The 20,751-nt window shown below is 47.8% G+C and overlaps 1 protein-coding gene across 1 annotated transcript in view; it reads left to right on the top strand.

The window, feature by feature from the left end:
- Window positions 1-6,874: 6,874 nt before the first annotated feature.
- The window catches only part of ARHGAP19 (Rho GTPase activating protein 19), a 35,758-nt gene continuing 21,881 nt past the window's right edge, over window positions 6,875-20,751 (top strand). The window contains exons 1-2 of the mRNA XM_054036280.1: window positions 6,875-6,905; window positions 17,560-17,825. Coding sequence (XP_053892255.1) covers window positions 6,877-6,905; window positions 17,560-17,825 — 295 coding nt within the window. The 5' untranslated portion in view covers window positions 6,875-6,876. The remainder of the gene's footprint in view (window positions 6,906-17,559; window positions 17,826-20,751) is intronic.

Raw genomic sequence — 20,751 nt, 5'->3', positions numbered from 1 at the left:
CACCACATTACTAAAACTAGCAGTGTAGATGAGGGAGGTGCTGCTTGGATGTGTAGAAAGCTGGGTAGGGTATAGACTCATAGATTCATAGACTTTAAGGTCAGACGGAACCATTATAATCTTCTAGTCTGACCTTCTGCACAACGCAGGCCACAGAATCTCACCCACCCACTCCTGTAACAAACCCCTGACCTATGTCTGAGCTACTGAAGTCCTCAACTTGTGGTTTAAAGACCTCAAGGTGCAGAGAATCCTCCAGCAAGTGACCCATGCCCCACACTGCAGAGGAAGGCGAAAAACTCCAGGGCCTCTGCCAATCTGCCCTGGAGGAAAATTCCTTCCCAACCCCAAATATGGGGATCAGCTAAACCAGGGATCGGCAACCTTTCAGAAGTGGGGTGCCGAGTCTTCATTTATTCACTCTGATTTAAGGTTTCGCGTGCCAGTAATCCATTTTAATGTTTTTAGAAGGCCTCTTTCTGTAAGTCTATAATATATAACTAAACTATTGTATGTAAAGTAAATAAAATTTTTAAAATGTTTTAAGAAGCTTCATTTAAAATTAAATTAAAATGCAGAGCCCCCCGGACCGGTGGCCAGGACCCGGGCAGTGTGAGTGCCACTGAAAATCAGCTCGCGTGCCGCCTTTGGCACGCATGCCATAGGTTGCCTACATCTGAGCTAAACCCTGAGCATGTGGGCAAGACTCACCAGCCAGACACCCAGGAAAGAATTCTCTGTAGTAACTCAGATCCCACCCCATCCAACATCCCATCACAGGCCATTGGGCATATTTACCGCTAATAGTCAAAGATCAATTAATTGCCAAAATTAAGCTATCCCATCGTACCATCCCCTCCATAAACTTATCCTGTGGGTTCAGACATGTAGCGCACTCTACTTGCCTAAGCTGTGCCTCGCTGTCTACCCTGCTCTTTATACCTGTGCTTGTTGGGCACGCAGTGTCTGGACTCGATGTGCCACCACAAGTGCAGTCACACCCAGGGAGTGCTAGAACAAACCATATTTTCTTTAAAAACTCACAACTTGAATTATTCGTAGAGGTTGCAGCATCGAAGCTATGAAAATCCTGTTCATCCGAGGAATGGCCTCCCTAAGGTGAGAGATTAAATCCTGTGACTGATGCAAACAGCCAGGGTTCTTATGTGCCCTGGTGTATGTGGTGCATATCCCCGTGCTCCGGCTGCCTGCCCCTCCCTTCTGAAGGAGGCAGTGTGTCTCCACATCATTTTGAGCTTGCTTGGCTACTTGCCATTCAATTAGACCAGTGGTCTCCAAACTTTTTTGATCGCGCACCTCCATCAGTAAAAAAAATGGAGCACGCACTCCCTGCCGCGCCAGCTATACCATTTTTGCCAAAGCAAAAAAAAAAACAGGCCGCTCGAACTCCCGCCCTAAGTGATGAAGCAAAAAAAGCGCTCCTCCTGCTGTGCACCCCCAAGGATCCTCTTGCGCACCCACTTTGGAGACCCCTGAATTAGATGAGAGGGAGTGAATGCTACTGTTCCCTGGAAAGAGCCAGTTTGGATGGATGTCTGTGAAAGCAGGATTGGGCCCAAGCCTGCCTCCCAGCTCTGCCTCTGTAAGGGTGTTAATTAGAGCCAGTTACAAAGATTGTGCAGCCCTGAAAGCTGAGGAAATTGATGCTGTTGTTTTTCATTTTTTAAATGCAAAATGTTGCACCACTGTGGTATGAAGGGTGAGACTTTCATTGCACAACAATCTAGGGCAGGGGTCGGCAACGTTTGGCACGCGGCTCGCCAGGGTAAGCACCCTAGCGGGTCGGGCCAGTTTATTTACCTGCTGATGCGGCAGGTTCGGCCGATCGTGGCCCCCACTCACCGCGGTTCGCCGTCCTGGGCCAATGGGGGTGGCGAGAAGCAGCACAGGCGAGGGATGTGCTGGCCACGGCTTCCCGCCACCCCCATTGGCCCAGGACGGCGAACCGCGGTGAGTGGGGGCCACGATCGGCCGAACCTGCCGCATCAGCAGGTAAATAAACTGGCCCGGCCCACCAGGATGCTTACCCTGGCTAGCCGCGTGCCAAACGTTGCCGACCCCTGATCCAGGGAGTCAGAGTTAAGGTTCCCCTAGTAGCATTATCTTTGCCCCATCGCACGGCTACGTTACAATCAGGTTTTTAATTATCTGATTATAGCACATGCATGTGCTGTGTGAACTACATCAGGTTACATAGAAAGGGAGAGTTTAAGCATTAAACAGATTATTCACTGTTCAGTCTGGCTGGAGGAGCAGTACAGTGCACTATGCAGTTCCCTCCCATGTTCCTGTTTTGCCCTTTTCCTTAGACTTTATTGATGTAAAGCAGCTGCCTTTTCCCTCTGGGGACAAATGGACTTTTAGTAACCTTTTTCAAGAACTAAGTAACTTCTGGGCTCAGACCAAACCTGAGCAACTTCACTCTAAAATGTAAATTTCTTTCGGAAAGTTCTAAGCACCTGAATAGCGGAGGTCAGTGAAAATGCCATGTCAGCCGTAACCAGTCTTGCCATTGCAGTGTTAGTTGATACCCCGCGTTGTTGTAGTTAAAGAGCAGATTAAAGCAACAGACAATTTGACTTTCCCAAATAAGGGCACTTTTCTTTACGTCTCTAGATCCACAGCAGAGTGTGGTCGATGATGCTTGTCAAGTCTGTTTGCTTTAACTGATGAAACTCAATTTGATTATGACCGATTATAGCAATAACTCGACTATTCTAAATTCTGGGACTTTGTAAACTTTTGGGTAGTGGCTAAGATGAGTTATTGGGGAAATCTGAAGCCTGTACAACATTTTATCTTTGAAATTAGAGTATCCTAAATAAATGTGAGGAAAGCAGGGCAAGGAAGCATTTTCCATTATGATTTTTTTATATTGTGGTAGACTCTAGAAATACAAGTCGGGGATTGGCACCCCATTGTGCAAGGCATCTGGGACACACAACAGAAAGCTTGTCCCTGTCCCAAGGAACTTATAAATATAATCTCTGTAAACATTACTAAATATTTATATTTTAAATGTGTATATAGAAAAATAAGATATTCTATAGCAGGGGTGGCCAACCTGAGCTGGAGAAGGAGCCAGAAATCTACCAATGTACGTTGCTAAAGAGCCACAGAAATACATCAGAAACCCCCCTATCAACTTCCCCCAGTGCCTCACGCCCACCGGGAGTCCCACCAATCAGCGCCTCCCCTTCCCTCCCGATCAGCTGTTTCGTTGTGTGCAGGAGGTTCTGGAGTGGGAGGAGCGAGGGCATGGCAGGCCCAGGGGTGGAGTGGGGTCCGGGCCAGTGGCAGAGCCAGGGGGTTGAGCAGTGAGCACCCCCTGGCACATTGGACAGTTGGCTCCTGTAGCTCCAGCCCCCGAGTCGGTGCCTAGACAAGGAGCCGCATATTAACTTCTGAGGAGCCGCATGTGGCTCCGGAGCCACAGGTTGGCCACCCTGCTCTATAGGAACATAGAAGCCGTGCCTGCGGATGATCAATGTAAACAAACTGTCTTGGGCCCCGCCAGCAGATTACCCTGACAGGCTGCGTGCGGCCCATGGGCTGCAGGTTGCCCACCATTGCCTTGGACTTTGCTAGTGCACTCCCCTAGTGCCAGCTTTCATAGTGGCCAGTTGGGCTTTTGGCATAGGTGGTGGTTTGCACTCATGTGGCGCCTGGCCTAGTGATCTGGCATTGTCCATAAACAACACAAGGGGAATTAACACAAACAAAGGGAGTCAATGTGAGAGAGAGAAGGAAATGCCTCCCTCCCCGGGGGTATCTCGAGGGCTGCGAGTTGCAGGTGGGCTCTCTTCCCAGACCTATCCCCAGCTGAGCTGTGCTGCTCGGCTCCCTGAGCATCTCTTGCAGGTGGGGCAGGGCTGGCTGAGCCCAGAGCAGCTCCTTAACCCTTTGTTCAGTGTGGGGTTTGCATACCTCATCACAGGCCTTCCCAAAACACCCTTGCAATAACTTATTACCTATTCCTATGAACCCAACTGCAGTTCTTCCATTTTCTGCTCCCCGTTCCATGTTTCCCTGGATGCCTGTCCATCTCTGACTGGCACAGCTGGAAACCGCCTCCAATTTCCTATTCCTGCACTTCAATGGGCCTTTTAATTTATAAAGGTCACTTTATTAGTGACCCTTCCTCGTGCACACACAGATGCCTGGGTATCGTTATTGCTAATCAAAATGCAAATGTAAAGCAGGACCCCATTTCTGCACAGAAATAAAGCCCCCACAGGCATTGCACACAATAAGCCTGTTAATCTGCAACACCGCAGAGTGTGTAACCTTCAGACAAAGCCCAGTGCTCCTGCCTGCTATACCCAGGGTAAACAGGGCGACTGGATGTGCCCCACCTACACACAGTTCACAGAACAGCAGCAAAGGGGAGACAGGCATTTGCTCAGACATGTTGTTTCTATTTTCTGCCTTGTTTGCAATTAGGATTTCTTTCATCTCTGCTTTTATAGACCACTCATCACCATGGTATCTGAGTGCCTTACATCATCTCAAAGTACACAATACAGGAACAAATGGCTTGTTCTCCTTTCCTACTCTCCTCCCCCTAATTACCCCAGGTTTTAATATTTGGTTGGGGGGTGGTTTTGTTGTTATGGAGAAAGCTTGGACAAAGCAGTAGGCTCTAATTTTGCTCAGAAGATTCATGGTGAGCCCAGCACCTCCTGGGAGTGAGTCCCACAATTATGGACAAGTTGCAGAAAAAGCTATCAGGCACACAAGTCTCACTCTAGGGGTTAACGGTTCCATTATTTCAGTGGAGAGCAGCTGTTTTCAGAGGTCACAATCATGCAGGGTGAGTTGATCCCTGAGTCAATCCTATGGAGGTCTTTGAAGATCAGGACTAAAGTGAGACCTAAACTATGGTTACTGAGTTTGTGGAAAGAAAGTTTGGGAAGCAAACAAATGGGATAATGTCTCCAGGAAAGAGATGGGATGTGCGACTGAGCATTGCCATTATAGTGGGATACACGAGAAGTAAGTGCTATTGAAGTGCTATTGACTTAATGGAGTTACATGAGTGTAAAATCTGTGTTTGTGAAGTTAGAAGCAAGCCCAGACAATGTAAAGCCAGAGCAGAACGTCAACATGGGTAAATCAGGAATTGAGTGAGAGGAACCATTTGCAAGCAGTGATGGAAGGCATGGAGCACAGACCCTCCTGGCTAGGAGAGGGGAAAAACTGGGATGCTGGAAGGCCAGAAGGAAGTTAACCACTTGAGTGCTATCTGATGTACCTGGCAGATGGGGAAAAGTTAATCTCCAGTGCTATGCTGTGTACCTCCTACCTAGGTTCTTAATGAAGTGCCAAGGTTCCATCAGAGTCATTGCACAGTGGGAATGCCATAACATTCAGCAGTAAAAGGGTTAAAGTTTGACACAATTAGGCAGAAAATGGAAGAAAGACTCCACATGTAATAAATTAGAAATGTTTAGAACATAGAAGACAAAGGCTAATGAAGGAAACGGTGAAGTCACTAGGAGATATCAAGGGTTGAGAGAGACGCAGACAATACTAAATAGAAAAATGTAATGGATTCTTTGCCTGGGTCCTCACAAAGGAAGATGGGGACACAGACGCCACAAAGGCATATTTTTCTTCAGGGAGGAAGAAGAAATATCTCAGAAAACTGAGATTGTGCCAGAACAAGAATCAAGGAACGAGAATGTCCGGAGACAAAGTTCCAGGGTCAGACAGGTTTCATACCAGATTTCGGGACGTGGGGAAGAGGGACAAAAAAAAATGGAAGAACCTGTAGTGGAATGACTAGAAGATGATGTATTTCACATCCTTTGGTACCTAAATGTGTCTCCTGTATTTAAGAAAGTTCATTAGGGCTTCCCTAAATCCATTTATTATGGAGACATTAGAAATTACTCTAATTTACATTGGGCATTAACATTATTAATATTGAATTAACAGAGTTAACATGCGTCGTCAGCATGGAAGCATGTCCTCTGGAATGGTGGCCGAAGCATGAAGGGGCCTACTGAATGTTTAGCGTATTTGGCACATAAATACCTTGCAATGCCAGCTACAAAAGTGCCATGCAAATGCCTGATCTCACCCTCTGGTGACATTGTAAATAAGAAGGCAGCATTATCTCACGTAAATGTAAGCAAACTTGTTTGTCTTAGCGATTGGCTGAACAAGAAGTAGGACTGAGTAGATTTGTAGGCTCTAAAGTTTTACATTATGTTTTTGAGAGCAGTTCTGTAACAAAACAAAACAAATCTACATTTGTAAGTGGCGAACCGCGGCCACTTGGAGTTGCGAGCGGCCGTGCCTGCGGACGGTCAATGTAAACAAACTGTCTCGTGCCCCACCTGCAGATTACCTGACGGGCCGCATGCGGCCCATCACTGGTCCAAGGATATGGCTTTAGCATGATTGAGAGACATGGTGACGGCTCTGTAATCACTACAAAATGGAACCATGCTTCAACCCAGACGGGACCTAATGACATGGCTTCACTTGTCGTATAGATGGGTTAAACTGGGGACCATTTGGTAGGTTCCTGTTGGTTACATTACTTAAGCCCAAAGTATCCCTAATTCATATCCCTAATTTCCGTGCAGATAGAATTGTTTGCCATGAGACTCTGGCTACACTGACCTTTGGGAAGTGACATAATCAGTTTGTCCAGCTTTTCTTTTCACTTTTGTCTCTGCATGACGGCTGATGCCCAGTGTGTGCCAAGGGGGCCCTTCAGACCAAATAATGCGCCCTTGTGTCTTGTAGCATGCGTGGAATTTGCATAGGCTGTGCTGGGGCAGGCGGGTGTCTTTGTTGTTGGAAACAAGGAGCAAGTTCTTTTCTCAGTGTCTTTGCTTCCCAATGCCTCTCCAAAAGCTCTCAGCATTCATGTAAGAGATTTGGTTTTCTATCTGTTTTTGCTTTAGGCATTATTGAATTTACTGAAACTAACCTCTGGAATATGCCTGGTGATCCTGTCGATGGTTCTAGGTTGGAGAGATTTGATTTTAGTGCAGTGGGTTTTCTCTCTGCGAATCTAGAGACGTAATTAGCAGTGGAGGGAGCAGATAGTTTGTGCGGCTTGATGTAGCTGTTAGAAAGTATTTGCATATCTACTGTGTGGGGAACAAAAACTGCTAGTGAGTGAATAACAGAGCAAGGATCATTGCAGGCAGGATAGCTGGGTCTAAATAATAAACCACCTCATAAGGATGGCCGGACTGGGTCAGATCAATGGTCCAGTTAGCACAACATCCTGTCTTCCAACGGTTGCTAGTGCCAGACACTTCAGAGGGAATGAACAAAACAGGACATTTGAATTATCTGTCCCCTGTCATCCAGTCCCATCTTCTGATAGCCATAGATTTAAGGAAACCCAGAGCGTGGGTTTGCATCCCTGACCATCTTGGCTAATAGCAATTGATGGATCTATCCTCCATTAACTTATCTAATTCTTTTTTGAACCCACTTACCCTTTTGGTCTTTAACATCCCTTGGTAATGAGTTCCTCAGGTTGACTGTGTGTTATGTGAAGAAGTACTTCCTTATGTTTGTTTTTAAACCTGCTGCCTATTAATTTCATTGGTTGATTCCCAGTTCTTGTGTTATGTGAAGGGGTAAATAATATTTTTTTTTCTCCACCTCATTCATGATTTTATAGACCACTATCATATCCCCCCTCAGTCGTCTCTTTTCCAAACTTAACAGTCCCAATCTTTTTAATCTCTCCTCCTATGGAAGCTGTTCCATACCCTGATCATTTTTGTTACCTTTTTCTGTACTTTTTCCAATTCTAATATATTTTTTGAGATGGGGCGACCAGAACTGCATGCAGTATTCAAGATGTGGGCATACCGTGGATTTATATAGTGGCATTGACATTTTCTGTCTTATTATCTATCTTTTTCCTAATGGTTCCTACCATTCTCTTAGCTTTTTTGACTGCCGCTGCACATGGAGTAGATGTTTTCAGAGAACAATCCATGATGATTCCAAGATCTTTCTCAAGTGGGAACAGCTAATTTAGAGCCCACCATTTCGTATGTATAGTTGGGATTGTGTTTTCCAATGTGCATTACTTTGCATTTCTCAACATTGAATTTCCTCTGCCGTTTTGTTGCCCAGTCACCTAGTTTTGTGAGATCCCTTTGTAACTCTTCACAGTCAGCAGGAGGACTTGTGTTGGATCAAAGTGGGTTGTTACGGATTTCAGGACAGAGCTCTGGCTCCACATTGTTGGGAAGAATTGGCACTTGTGTGAGGTTTTTAAACCCTTGTAACATTGTGAGTATGGGGAGCTCAATCAGCAGGTGTCTTTGGCAGTTGGTACTGAATTGCTCCATCTTGGTCTTAAGTCCTTGGGTCTCTCAGCCGTTTGTTGCACCTATCAAGTGATACTGGAATCAGTAGCATGCTGCCTAGGCTACCCTACAGAATGCAGCTGTGAACCTCTCACAGCTTGTTACTGAGATGATTCTGCCAGTCTATCTGCCTTGCATCCTTTCAGTCTCCACTATTCTCTCAAAATAGCCCCCATCACACCTGTGTAGTAGTGACAGCAGAGAGGGTTTCTGTTGGGATTCTCACTCTGCACAAATTGCAGAGTGCTGGCTGCAAGTCCGTGGTTTACAGTGATTCCAGCAAGTGTTTTCCACTGTGGAGTCTTAAGTCCCAAGTCCTCTTGTCACTTATTCTGGTCACGTATTCTAGTTATGACCCCACAGTCCTCCTTCGAGTGCTTGCTCATGTCGATTCCATTCTAGGTGTGCGCGGTCATCGGAGATTTTTGCCTCTAGTGGTATTCATAGGGCCTGCTGTGACGACCCTTTGAGTGCCATGCTCATGCGCCAGTATATCAGGCCTGCCAGCCCTACACCCTCTCAGTTCTTTCTTACCGCCCATGGTGGTTAGTCAGAGCGCCTTTCCTTGCTTACCAAGGGCTAGCAGTTTTCGTCTTCGGACTTCGTGCCTTTGGGCCTTGTAAATAGTTAATTCTTTAGTAGTTAATGTTCAGTAGCTGTTGCATGTTCATAGTTGGTAGTAGAGTCCCAGTGGGGACTTTGCCCCGGAGGGAGCATGCCTCAGTCTCCCAGGTTTAAGCCCTACGCAGACTGTAACAGGTCTATGCCTGTGAGTGACCCCCACAGCAGCTGTCTCAAGTGCTTGGAGGAGGCACACACGAAAGACAAGTGCTGTATCTGTAAGAACTTTCAGCTCCGCACACAGAAGGAGCAGGATATTCAATTATGGGCTCTCCTCACAGAGTCCACCCTCCGTCTGGCTGCCAAGCCATCCCGGCAGGATTTGCCGAGCACCTCGGCTTCGGTGCGAAGTGCACCGCCAGCACCGACCTCTGCCCAGCACCGTGCCTAAAAAGAAGGTGAGGAAGCATGGCTCCCTGGCGCCAGGAAAGAAGAGCCAGGTTTCATTGGGCAAAGGATCCACCTCGGGCCTCCCAGCTACCTCGGAGCCACGCAGTCGGCCTTCTCCCGTCAGAGCAGTTATCCCCATGAAAGGTTCTCCTCCGACTCCTGTGAATGATATCGGACCAACACTCCTGCCGACAACAATGTCCTGGCGTGCTCCTGCACCGCCGACACAGCAAGTGCCGCAGGTTTCGGCAAAGGCTCCCCAAGAGCCAGCTGCTAAAGCTCCTCTGGGAGCAGTGGAGTGCTGCCGATCCCCTGAGACAATGACTTGCTCTCCACTTCCGCGCCGCAGGTAACTGGAGCCACTGCCCAGATTGTCTGGGGCTCGCCCTTGGTCACCGGCACCATGATCACAGTCCCCGTCATCTTGATGTGGACTGCATAGAGGGAGGCGCCCGTCTCCTTGCTCCCGGTACCAGTCACCCTCCTGCCAGTCGCCCTCTCAACATTGATCCCAGTCGCCTACGACGTGGAAGCACTCTCCATTCCATCTCCAGTCCCCCCGGCTCTGACATCGGTCCCCTCGCTCTGGGCACCAAGCTCCAATGACAGTGGTCTCTAAACAGACCCAGGCATTCACAGCCCCACCATGGTCTCTGAAAGGCAGTTCCTCTGGCACAGAAGGGAGAGTTAGCCCCTCACCTAGACCCCAATGGCATAAATGGGCGCCCGAGGCCACATCGGCGCAGTAGCAGCCCGGCCAGTGGCCTTGTTGGAACATGTTGGGAGTGCCGGTCATGGCAATGCCCCTCCGCTCCGCTTGTCTGCCTCCACCTCGGAGCAGCAGGTGATGGCACCGATGGCACCAAGCTCTGTTCGAGAGGCGTGCCCGGAGGCAGAGGAGGCAGTACCCACTCTTAAGAGTTTGATACTCTAGTGGAGGAGGGCACCGCGATGGCCAGGTGCTCCTTCCAGATGGCGTGGGATGCGGCGGACTCGGCAGCCAGGGTGGTAGCGTCCGCAGTGGTAATGAGGTGCAGCTCCTGGCTTCAGACCACCGGAGTCTCCCAGGAGATGCAGACCTCCATGCAAGACCTCCCATTCGATGGGAATGGTCTCTTTTCTGACCAGACAGATATGAGACTCCATGGGCTGAAAGACACCAGGTCCACCCTTCGCTCATGGGGCATGCATACGCCACAGTCGGTGCGCAAGCAGTTCCAGCCACCTCTGCCCCCAAGGTCTTGGCAGCCTTGTCTGGGTTTGGTTGTCACTGCCTTTCCACCTCCCGCTCACCTGAGCAGCCTGGCCCGGCAAAGCATTCTGGAGGTCAGAAGTGAGCGCGCGAGGCCCCAGTCAATTCCCCAGCTCCACCGTTTTCTTTCTTCAACTCCCTTCACCCCTACCATTCGGCCTGGTTGCGGATCACCTTGGACTGCTGGGTACTGGACATTAGTATCTCAGGGCTATACCTTGCTGATGTACACCTTCCTGCCAGTGCCATTGATTCACAGGGTCCTTGTGAAAGTCAAGCAAGACAGAGCAAAGATTATCTTGGTGGCCCCTGCGTGGCCTCGCCAGCATTGCTTCGGCACGTTGCTGAGCCTTTCAGCAGCTGCCCCACTACAACTGCCACATCGGCCGGATCTGCTGTCCCAGAGCCACGGCAGTCTGTTGCACCTGAACCTGGCAGCGCTGCACTTGACGGCTTGGCTACTGCGTGGCTAAACACGGACGAACGGACACGCTCGACCCGTGTTCAGCAGGTCTTGCTAGGCAGCAGGAAACCCTCCACCAGGACAACCTACCTGGCGAAGTGGAAAAGGTTCACATGTTGGACCTTGGAGTGGTGTATTCGGGCCTCGGAGGCCCCGCTGCAGGATATCCTGGATTATTTGCTGCACCTCAAGGTCCACCTGGCTGCCATTTCAGCGTTCCATCCTCCATTCCAAGGCAGGTCTATCTTCACCCACCATATGACGGCGTGGTTTTTGAAGGGTCTGGAGTGGCTCTATCCTCACTTCCTGGGGCCTGAATCTTGTGCTGTCAAGGCTCATGGGATCTCCCTTTGAGCCTTTGGCTCCCTGCTCTCTCCTGCTTCTCTCCTGGAAGGTTTCATTCCTGGTCACGATAACGTCGGCCCATAGGGTGTCTGAGATCAGGGCGCTTGCCTCAGAGCCACCCTGTATGGTTTTCTACAAGGACACGGTCCAGCTGTGCCCGCACCTCGCGTTTCTGCCCAAGGTCATTTCCCAATTTCATACTGGCCAGGACATATACTTACCAGTCTTAATTCCCATGCCTCATGCGTCAGATGAGGAATGCAGGCTACACACCTGGGACATCCGGAGGGCGCTGGCCTTCTACATAGATAGAACAAGCCATTTCATAAGTCAACGCAGTTGTTCGTTGCAGTGGCAGACAGGATGAAGGGTTGCCCAATGTCTGCTCAGAGGATCTCATCCTGGATCTCAGGTTTCAGCCTGCATCTGCCAGCGATAGTGACGGCACGCTCAACTAGGGCACAGGCATCATTGGCAGCCTTCCTGGCACAGGTACCAAGCCAAGAAATCTGTCGAGACGCTACCTGGTCGTCCGTCCACACACTCGCGTCTCATTATGCACTGACCCAGCAAGCTCGATGACGCTAACTTTGGCAGAGCAGTGCTGCAAGCTGCAAGACTGAACTCTGAGCCCACCTTGATTGGTGCTGCTTGTGAGTCGCCTAGAATGGAATCAACATGAGCAAGCACTCGGGGGGGGGGGAGGACCCAGTTACCTACCTTTTCATAACTGTTATTCTTCGAGATGTTGCTCATGTCCATTCCATTACCCACTCTCTTGCCCCTCTGTCAGATTTGTCAGCAAGAAGGAACCAAAAAGGCATAGGGTGCCTGATACACCAGCAAATGAGTGGCACTCATGGGGGAGCCATGGCTGGCCCTACAGATATCGCTAAGGCAAAAATCTCTACTGACCACACGCGTGGGCGCGTGCACACCTAGAATGGAATGGACGTGAACAACACATCTTGAAGAACAACAGTTATTGAAAAGGTGGGTAACTGTTTTTTCTGCCTTTTAGGTCAAAAATGCTGTAACGAGATACTGCCTTTGGCAGAAACAACAAGGAGTCTGGTGGCACCTTAAAGACTAACAGATTTATTTGGGCATAAGCTTTCGTGAGTAAAAACCTCACTTCTTCTTTGGCAGGACGCTACTGAGAGTATCAACTCAGGACAAATTGCTTAGAGCAGGGCAGTTGTATCCCAAGGCTGGGGTTCCTTTACTAGCTGAGCACACCAAACCAGCCAAACAGAGAGGACTTCAGTTTTACCCCACTGGCTAACCAGAAGTCATACATGCAATTCCCTTAGACACTCCAGTTTCCCAGTATCCCCACCAGCACTGCTTCTTATGGGGATGGATAGTTATGAAAACCAATACCCCAGTAAAAGAAAAAAGGTTCTTCTGATCCCAAAGGACCAAGCCCCAGACCCAGGTCAATATACCACTCAGATCTTACCCACAAATCATGCTGTTGCCAATCCTTTAGAATCTAAAACCTAAAGGTTTATTCATAAAAAGAAAGAAATATAGATGAGTTAAAATTGGTTAAATGGAATCAAATACATACAACAATTGCAAAGTTCTTAGTTCAGGCTTGTTGGGATTACTGCTGATTTTAAACCAATTAAGTCTCTGGAGTGCAAACATCCCAGCTTGGATGGGTCGTTCAGTCCTTTGTTCAGAGCTTCAGTTTCAAGCATAGTTCCTCTAGAGGTCAGAAGCAGGATTAAAGACAAAATGGAGAAGATGCAGCTGCCTTTTATAGTCTCTTGTCATGTGGCCTGTGCTTCCTTTGTTTCAAACACAAGCTGCCCAGCATATGGCTTGAAAGCTTGAGTTCTGGCCATAGGCATGTCCCTGCCTGGCTGAGTCATAAGGTGTATCTGCCTTCTCTCAATAGGTCAGTTGTGTAGCTGATGGTTCTTAATGGGTCGTCAAGCAGGCGAGGCTGTACTGATAACAACCTGTCTGGGGTGTCGCCCAGAAGTATAGCACAAGTTTGAAATACAGACAGGATAGAGCCAATACTTATAACATTAGATACAAAATGATACCTGTATACAGATATCATAATCATAACCATAACCAGCAAATCATAACCTTTCCATAGACACCCCATGTGACGAACTGGGACTGTTCTTACTGTGGTCTGTGAATGCTGACAGGGGAGTGTGGCTAGGATAGTCTGCATTGGGGGATGGGAGACTGCCTGAAGGAGAATACCTGAGCGTGTAACATGAGAACCCAGGGAGGGGTTGGAGGCCAGGTGACACCTTGGCCCGGGAAACTGAACAAAGGCTGTGGGAGGGGTCGCTGAAGGGGGAGTTTTTGGAAGCTGGAGAGATGACTGGGAGGCAGAGATGGCTCTGACCTCCCAAGGGGGGCTGGGATGTCCTGGGACCCCAAGATGGACCTAACTGAGGGGGTCCCTGTTGTCTGTGCCTGCAAGACCTGTCCTGGACTGTATTCCTGTCATCCAAATAAACCTTCTGCTTTACTGGCTGGCTGAGAGTCATGGTGAATCGCAGGAAGCCGGGGGTGCAGGGTCCTGAGTTCCCCCACACTCCGTGACACCCCACTTGACCTCCTTTGTACAAGATTTGGTGCCACTATAGGACCTTGCTTGTAACAATGATCTATATGGTCACAGTTCATGTCAATAACGTCACAGATGCATATAGTTCACATAGATTCATAGATTATAGGACTGGAAGGGACCTCGAGAGGTCATCGAGTCCAGTCCCCTGCCCGCATGGCAGGACCAAATACTGTCTAGACCATCCCTGATAGACATTTATCTAACCTACTCTTAAATATCTCCAGAGACGGAGATTCCACAACCTCCCTAGGCAATTTGTTCCAGTGTTTAACCACCCTGACAGTTAGGAACTTTTTCCTAATGTCCAACCTAGACCTCCCTTGCTGCAGTTTAAACCCATTGTTTCTGGTTCTATCCTTAGAGGCTAAGGTGAACAAGTTCTCTCCCTCCTCCTTATGACACCCTTTTAGATACCTGAAAACTGCTATCATGTCCCCTCTCAGTCTTCTCTTTTCCAAACTAAACAAACCCAGTTCTTTCAGCCTTCCTTCATAGGTCATGTTCTCAAGACCTTTAATCATTCTTGTTGCTCTTCTTTGGACCCTTTCCAATTTCTCCACATCTTTTTTAAAATGCGGCGCCCAGAACTGGACACAATACTCCAGCTGAGGCCTAACCAGAGCAGAGTAGAGCGGAAGAATGACTTCTCGTGTCTTGCTCACAACACACCTGTTAATGCATCCCAGAATCATGTTTGCTTTTTTTGCAACAGCATCACACTGTTGACTCATATTTAGCTTGTGGTCCACTATAACCCCTAGATCCCTTTCTGCCGTACTCCTTCCTAGACAGTCTTTTCCCATTCTGTATGTGTGAAATTGATTTTTCCTTCCTAAGTGGAGCACTTTGCATTTGTCTTTGTTAAATTTCATCCTGTTTAACTCAGACCATTTCTCCAATTTGTCCAGATCATTTTGAATTATGACCCTGTCCTCCAAAGTAGTTGCAATCCCTCCCAGTTTGGTATCATCCGCAAACTTAATAAGCGTACTTTCTATGCCAATATCTAAGTCGTTGATGAAGATATTGAACAGAGCCGGTCCCAAAACAGACACCTGCGGAACCCCACTCGTTACGCCTTTCCAGCAGGATTGGGAACCATTAATAACAACTCTCTGAGTATGGTTATCCAGCCAGTTATGCACCCACCTTATAGTAGCCCCATCTAATTTGTATTTGCCTAGTTTATCGATAAGAATATCATGCGAGACCGTATCAAATGCCTTACTAAAGTCTAGGTATACCACATCCACCGCTTCACCCTTATCCACAAGGCTCGTTATCCTATCAAAGAAAGCTATCAGATTGGTTTGACATGATTTGTTCTTCACAAATCCATGCTGGCTGTTCCCTATCACCTTACCACCTTCCAAGTGTTTGCAGATGATTTCCTTAATTACTTGCTCCATTATCTTCCCTGGCACAGAAGTTAAACTAACTGGTCTGTAGTTACCTGGGTTGTTTTTATTTCCCTTTTTATAGATGGGCACTATATTTGCCCTTTTCCAGTCTTCTGGAATCTCTCCCGTCTCCCATGACTTTCCAAAGATAATAGCTAGAGGCTCAGATACCTCCTCTATTAGCTCCTTGAGTATTCTAGGATGCATTTCATCAGGCCCGGGTGACTTGCAGGCATCTAACTTTTCTAAGTGATTTTTAACTTGTTCTTTTTTTATTTTATCCGCTAAACCTACCCCCTTCCCATTAGCATTCACTATGTTAGGCATTCCTTCAGACTTCTCGGTGAAGACCGAAACAAAGAAGTCATTAAGCATCTCTGCCATTTCCAAGTTTCCTGTTACTGTTTCTCCCTCTTCACTAAGCAGTGGGCCTACCCTGTCTTTGGTCTTCCTCTTGCTTCTAATGTATTGATAAAAAGTCTTCTTGTTTCCTTTTATTCCCGTAGCTAGTTTGAGCTCATTTTGTGCCTTTGCCTTTCTAATCTTGCCCCTGCATTCCTGTGTTGTTTGCCTATATTCATCCTTTGTAATCTGTCCTAGTTTCCATTTTTTATATGACTCCTTTTTATTTTTTAGATCGTGCAAGATCTCGTGGTTAAGCCAAGGTGGTCTTTTGCCACATTTTCTATCTTTCCTAACCAGCGGAATAGCTTGCTTTTGGGCCCTTAATAGTGTCCCTTTGAAAAACTGCCAACTCTCCTCAGTTGTTTTTCCCCTCAGTCTTGATTCCCATGGGACCTTGCCTATCAGCTCTCTGAGCTTCCCAAAATCTGCCTTCCTGAAATCCATTGTCTCTATTTTGCTGTTCTCCCTTCTACCCTTCGTTAGAATTGCAAACTCTATGATTTCATGATCACTTTCACCCAGGCTGCCTTCTACTTTCACATTCTCAACGAGTTCCTCCCTATTTGTTAAAATCAAGTCTAGAACAGCTTCCCCCCTAGTAGCTTTTTCAACCTTCTGAAATAAAAAGTTGTCTCCAATGCAGTCCAAGAATTTGTTGGATAGTTATTGAAGCTCACAAATAACAGGGAGACAATAGATTGTAGATTGAGGTTACCTTTCTGTGTGTAGTATGGGATTTTTTTTCTGTCTTCTCCATTTGTTGCTATTTGTAATTATTGGTTTACAGCAGAAAAAAATATGTTTAACACTCCCCACTGGGGAATTAAATGTCTGTGCACATTTGGTGCTGTGCTACCAGTTTGAACCTTTGTGAAAGCTAGAGGAAAGTCTTGATATTTGTCTGGATGCTGACTGTCAGAGGTGTATGTGTACCTTGCAGACACCCCGCCTTTGCCTAAATGTAGGACCCCTCTAGTAATTTGCCATGAGCATGTAGGCAGCGCCTGAGATAAAATCAAGCCAATTCCAACTGCCCTTGTCTTTGGTAAGAGGTGCAGCTAGTGGAGAATCCAGTCCCAGTGTTTAGTCCCTAATCTTGATCAGAGTACATTTGGGCACGCGGTTTCTGTGGGCCTTCTTTGTATTAAAGATAAAGGTAGTTGCAGGCTGCATTGTAGCATTCCATGCGTGGCTGTGCTTTTGTTACCTGGTATATATTCTTTGGGGATATGCTCACTGTCACAAATGATAGTTGCTCTGGTAGTGTGACTAGAACCTTCAGGTTTAAAGTTTGGTTAATGATTAAAATAGTTGCTTTTGGGGCTTTTTCCCTTTCTCTGAGATTTCTATCCTGAGGCATTTAGTGATCTGAAATCTTGCTGGCAAGGTTCATTAGACAGAGTTGTGAGACAGTTGTACTGTTTTGTGCATCTTGTCTTGGGTACAGTTGTTAATTATAACGTTAAAAAACAAAACCAAGAAGAGCTGTTGTCCCAGCTCCGCTGACGCTACGCATGCTGTTGATTAATAGCAAGCATGGGATAGGCAGTGGTTTTGAAGAACACACTGGCAGCTCCAGTGCGAGTTGATGTCTTTTCCAGCGTGAGGTTGCTCAGGAGGCCTGGGATTTGGGGGGGGGACACTGGCTGTACGAGTGAATTCTGGAGGAAATGTTTTACCACCTGTCTTCTTTTCTTTCCCAGTGATGCCATCTGCAGGTTTGTCATCTGCAATGACTCCTCCCTCCGTGGGCAAACAGTCATCTTCAACCCTGACTTCTTTGTGGAGAAGTTGCGGCATGAGAAGCCTGAAGTCTTCACAGAGCTGGTGGTCAGCAACATCACCAGGCTCATCGACCTGCCAGGAGCAGAGTTGGCCCAGCTGATGGGGGAGGAGGAGCCCAAGCTGCCCGGTGGCATTGGCACAGCCTCTGGATTCTTTCGGTCCCTAATGTCTCTGAAGCGTAAAGGTAGGTAGGCGCTGTGCTCTGCCTGGCAGCTGTCTCCATAGTTTGATGTGGACCAAGAAGGTCCTGAATCAGATTCCATTAGCTATACCACATACCACACACTCTCTCTAAGCACTCTTGGGAGCCAGGCATGTTGCATGTGCTCCTTGTTGCATCCACCTGTTGTGTCGCCTCTTCTGATTGTAAGCTCTTCAGGACTGGGCCTGTCTCTCTGTGTTTATTCATTGCCTGGAACCCTGGGGCTGTCATCCCAGACTAGGGCCCTAGCCTGAAGGAAGGAGCCAAACCAAGAGTGCATCTAATTAGCAGTCAGTGAATACAAGGTCGCCCCTTTTGTTTCTGCTTGATTTGTGGTGTTTGACCCCCAGGGTAGCTGAAGGGAGATTGTTGCATCTGTTCTCGTCATTCCCAAAGCATCAGCCTTTCTTGAAAAAAGAACAGGAGTACTTGTGGCACCTTAGAGACTAACACATTTATTAGAGCATAAGCTTTCGTGGGCTACAGCCCACTTCTTCGGATGCATATAGAGTGGAACATATATTGAGGAGATATATATACCTCTATATGCATCCGAAGAAGTGGGCTGTAGCCCACGAAAGCTTATGCTCTAATAAATTTGTTAGTCTCTAAGGTGCCACAAGTACTCCTGTTCTTTTTGCAGATACACACTAACACGGCTGCTACTCTGAAACCAGCCTTTCTTGGGGAAGTCGTCTTATTGAGTATTCAGATTCCTGTTGCTCCCCCAAGCCCCCATGAGAAGGCAGCCCCATTGTGTCAGAGTCAGTACAAACATGTGTGACGACATGCTCCCTGCCCTGAAGAGCTGGCAGTCTGAGAATGAATGAGGCCGGTCTCTAACTGGATGGGTTATATCAGACTTGGACAGGTCTATGCAATCAGTCAAATTGAAGGGGTCCAAGCACCTTGCTTCTGCCTCTCAGGGTTCTGAGCTTTCATTCAGAACTTGCAGTTTTCCTTGGTTTAGTTTCCCAGGCCCAGTAGGCCTTTCATATTAACAACCGGGCGTTACTAAAGGTTGAGAAAATAGAAAGCCAGAGGACCAGTGTGGTGTTGTGTATCTCGGGAGAATACCCTGCAACCCCATGTTCATCTTTATAATATGATTGTGTGGTGTCTAATGCAAAGTTTGTCATGTTGGGTGTCTTCGGAAGGCTCGTGATGCACTGAGCATTGATGTTATAGTAATTGTTGTTACAGCAATGTGTTAGTAAGGTTATAGGTTATTCCTATATATAGTTATGAGGCTGAAAATGTGTCCTCATGGCTTAAAACCAGCCCAGACAAAAACTCTCCAAGAGCAGAGGGCCAGTCCACACCTCATCAGGGCATGTATGGGACAAACCCAGCCCAGCCTCACAGGAACAAAGGACACTGGCCTAGGGCTTGTCTACACTGGCAATTAACAGCCAGGGGTATGAAACCCCCCCCCCCAAGCTCAGCAAGTTGCAGCGCAGTAAAGCGCCAGTGTAAACAGTGCCCCAGCGCTGGGAGCGACACCCCTTGTTGAGGTGGCACTGTGACCACACAAGGCATGTTAGCGCTGCCATGGCAGACTAGCCGGTAGGCAGCAACAAAGGATCTGTTGGACTCTCGAGGGAGTCACTCCCCTTCCCTTGGTCAGTTTGGGACTACGATGAGGTAATGCTCACCTGACCCTGAAGGGGGGAGGGAGGGAGCAAAGCCAAGAGGGAAGAAAGAACATGATAAAAGGGAGAGACGTTTGCCAGGCTCTTCCTCTCTCTTCCACCTCCATCTATAGACACCACCACCAAGCGACTGAAGCGCTGATCAAAGGGGAGAGCCTGGCTGAAGGGCAACCAGCCAGCCTGTGGTGAGAAGCATCTAAGTTTGTAAGGGCACTGAAAGTGTTAAGAGCAGCTTAGAATGTGTTTTGCATTTATTTCATTTGACCAAATCCGACTTGTTGTGCTTTGACTTATAATCACTACATCTATCTTTGTCGTTAATAAATCTGTTGGTTTATTCTACCTGAAGCAGTGCGTTTGGTTTGAAGCGTGTCAGACTCCCCTTGGGATAACAAGTCTGGCACATATCAATTTCCTTGTTAAATTGACAAACTCATATAAGCTTGCGGCGTCCAGCGGGCACAACTGGACACTGCAAGATGGAGGTTCCTAGGGTTGTGTCTGGGACTGGAGATACTGGCTAGTGTAATTCGGTCGCACAATCCAAAGAGCAGTTTACACGCCAGAGGCTGTGCGTGAACAGCCCAGGGGTGAGGGTTCTCACAGCAGAGCAGGGTAAGGCTGGCTCCCAGAGTCGAGGGTTGGAGTGACCTAGCAGATCACCGGTCTAGATAACCCCAGAGGGGAACGTCACAGTGGCATTCTGAGAATGAGGTCAGTCTAACTGGATGGGTTATATCAGACTTGGACAGGTCTATGCAATCAGTCAAATTGAAGGGGTCCAAGCGCCTAGCTTCTGCCTCTCAGGGTTCTGAGCTTCCATTCAGAACTTGCAGTTTTCCTTGGTTTAGTTTCCCAGGCGCAGTAGGCCTTTCATATTAACAACCGGGCGTTACTAAAGGCTGAGAAAATAGAAAGCCAGAGGACCAGCTTTGTTGAGAAACAATAATGCTCAGACTCACCAGGCTTTTACCCAGGTGCCAAACTCTGGGCTGAAGGGAAGAGCCCGTTTCCACTCAGGATTCCTGGAGTTAGGCGCCTAAGCCAGATCAGGGCTTTCTGGCAGAACACAACCAACCAGCGTGAAAGAGAGACCATCCCTTTATAACCAGTAGCTGCAGGGACTTGAACCCAGCTCTTTCACACCCCAGGAAAGGGTCCTAACCATCTGGCTAGTGAGCATTCCGGGCTGGAGCTCTCCTGCTGACGGTGTTTGTACATGTAATTAAACATTCGTTGGGTGAGCGAGAAAGTGA

The sequence above is a fragment of the Malaclemys terrapin genome, chromosome 7, assembly GCF_027887155.1.
Source record: "Malaclemys terrapin pileata isolate rMalTer1 chromosome 7, rMalTer1.hap1, whole genome shotgun sequence".
Classification (NCBI taxonomy): domain Eukaryota; kingdom Metazoa; phylum Chordata; order Testudines; family Emydidae; genus Malaclemys; species Malaclemys terrapin.
This window is presented reverse-complemented; position numbering and strand designations above follow the sequence as displayed.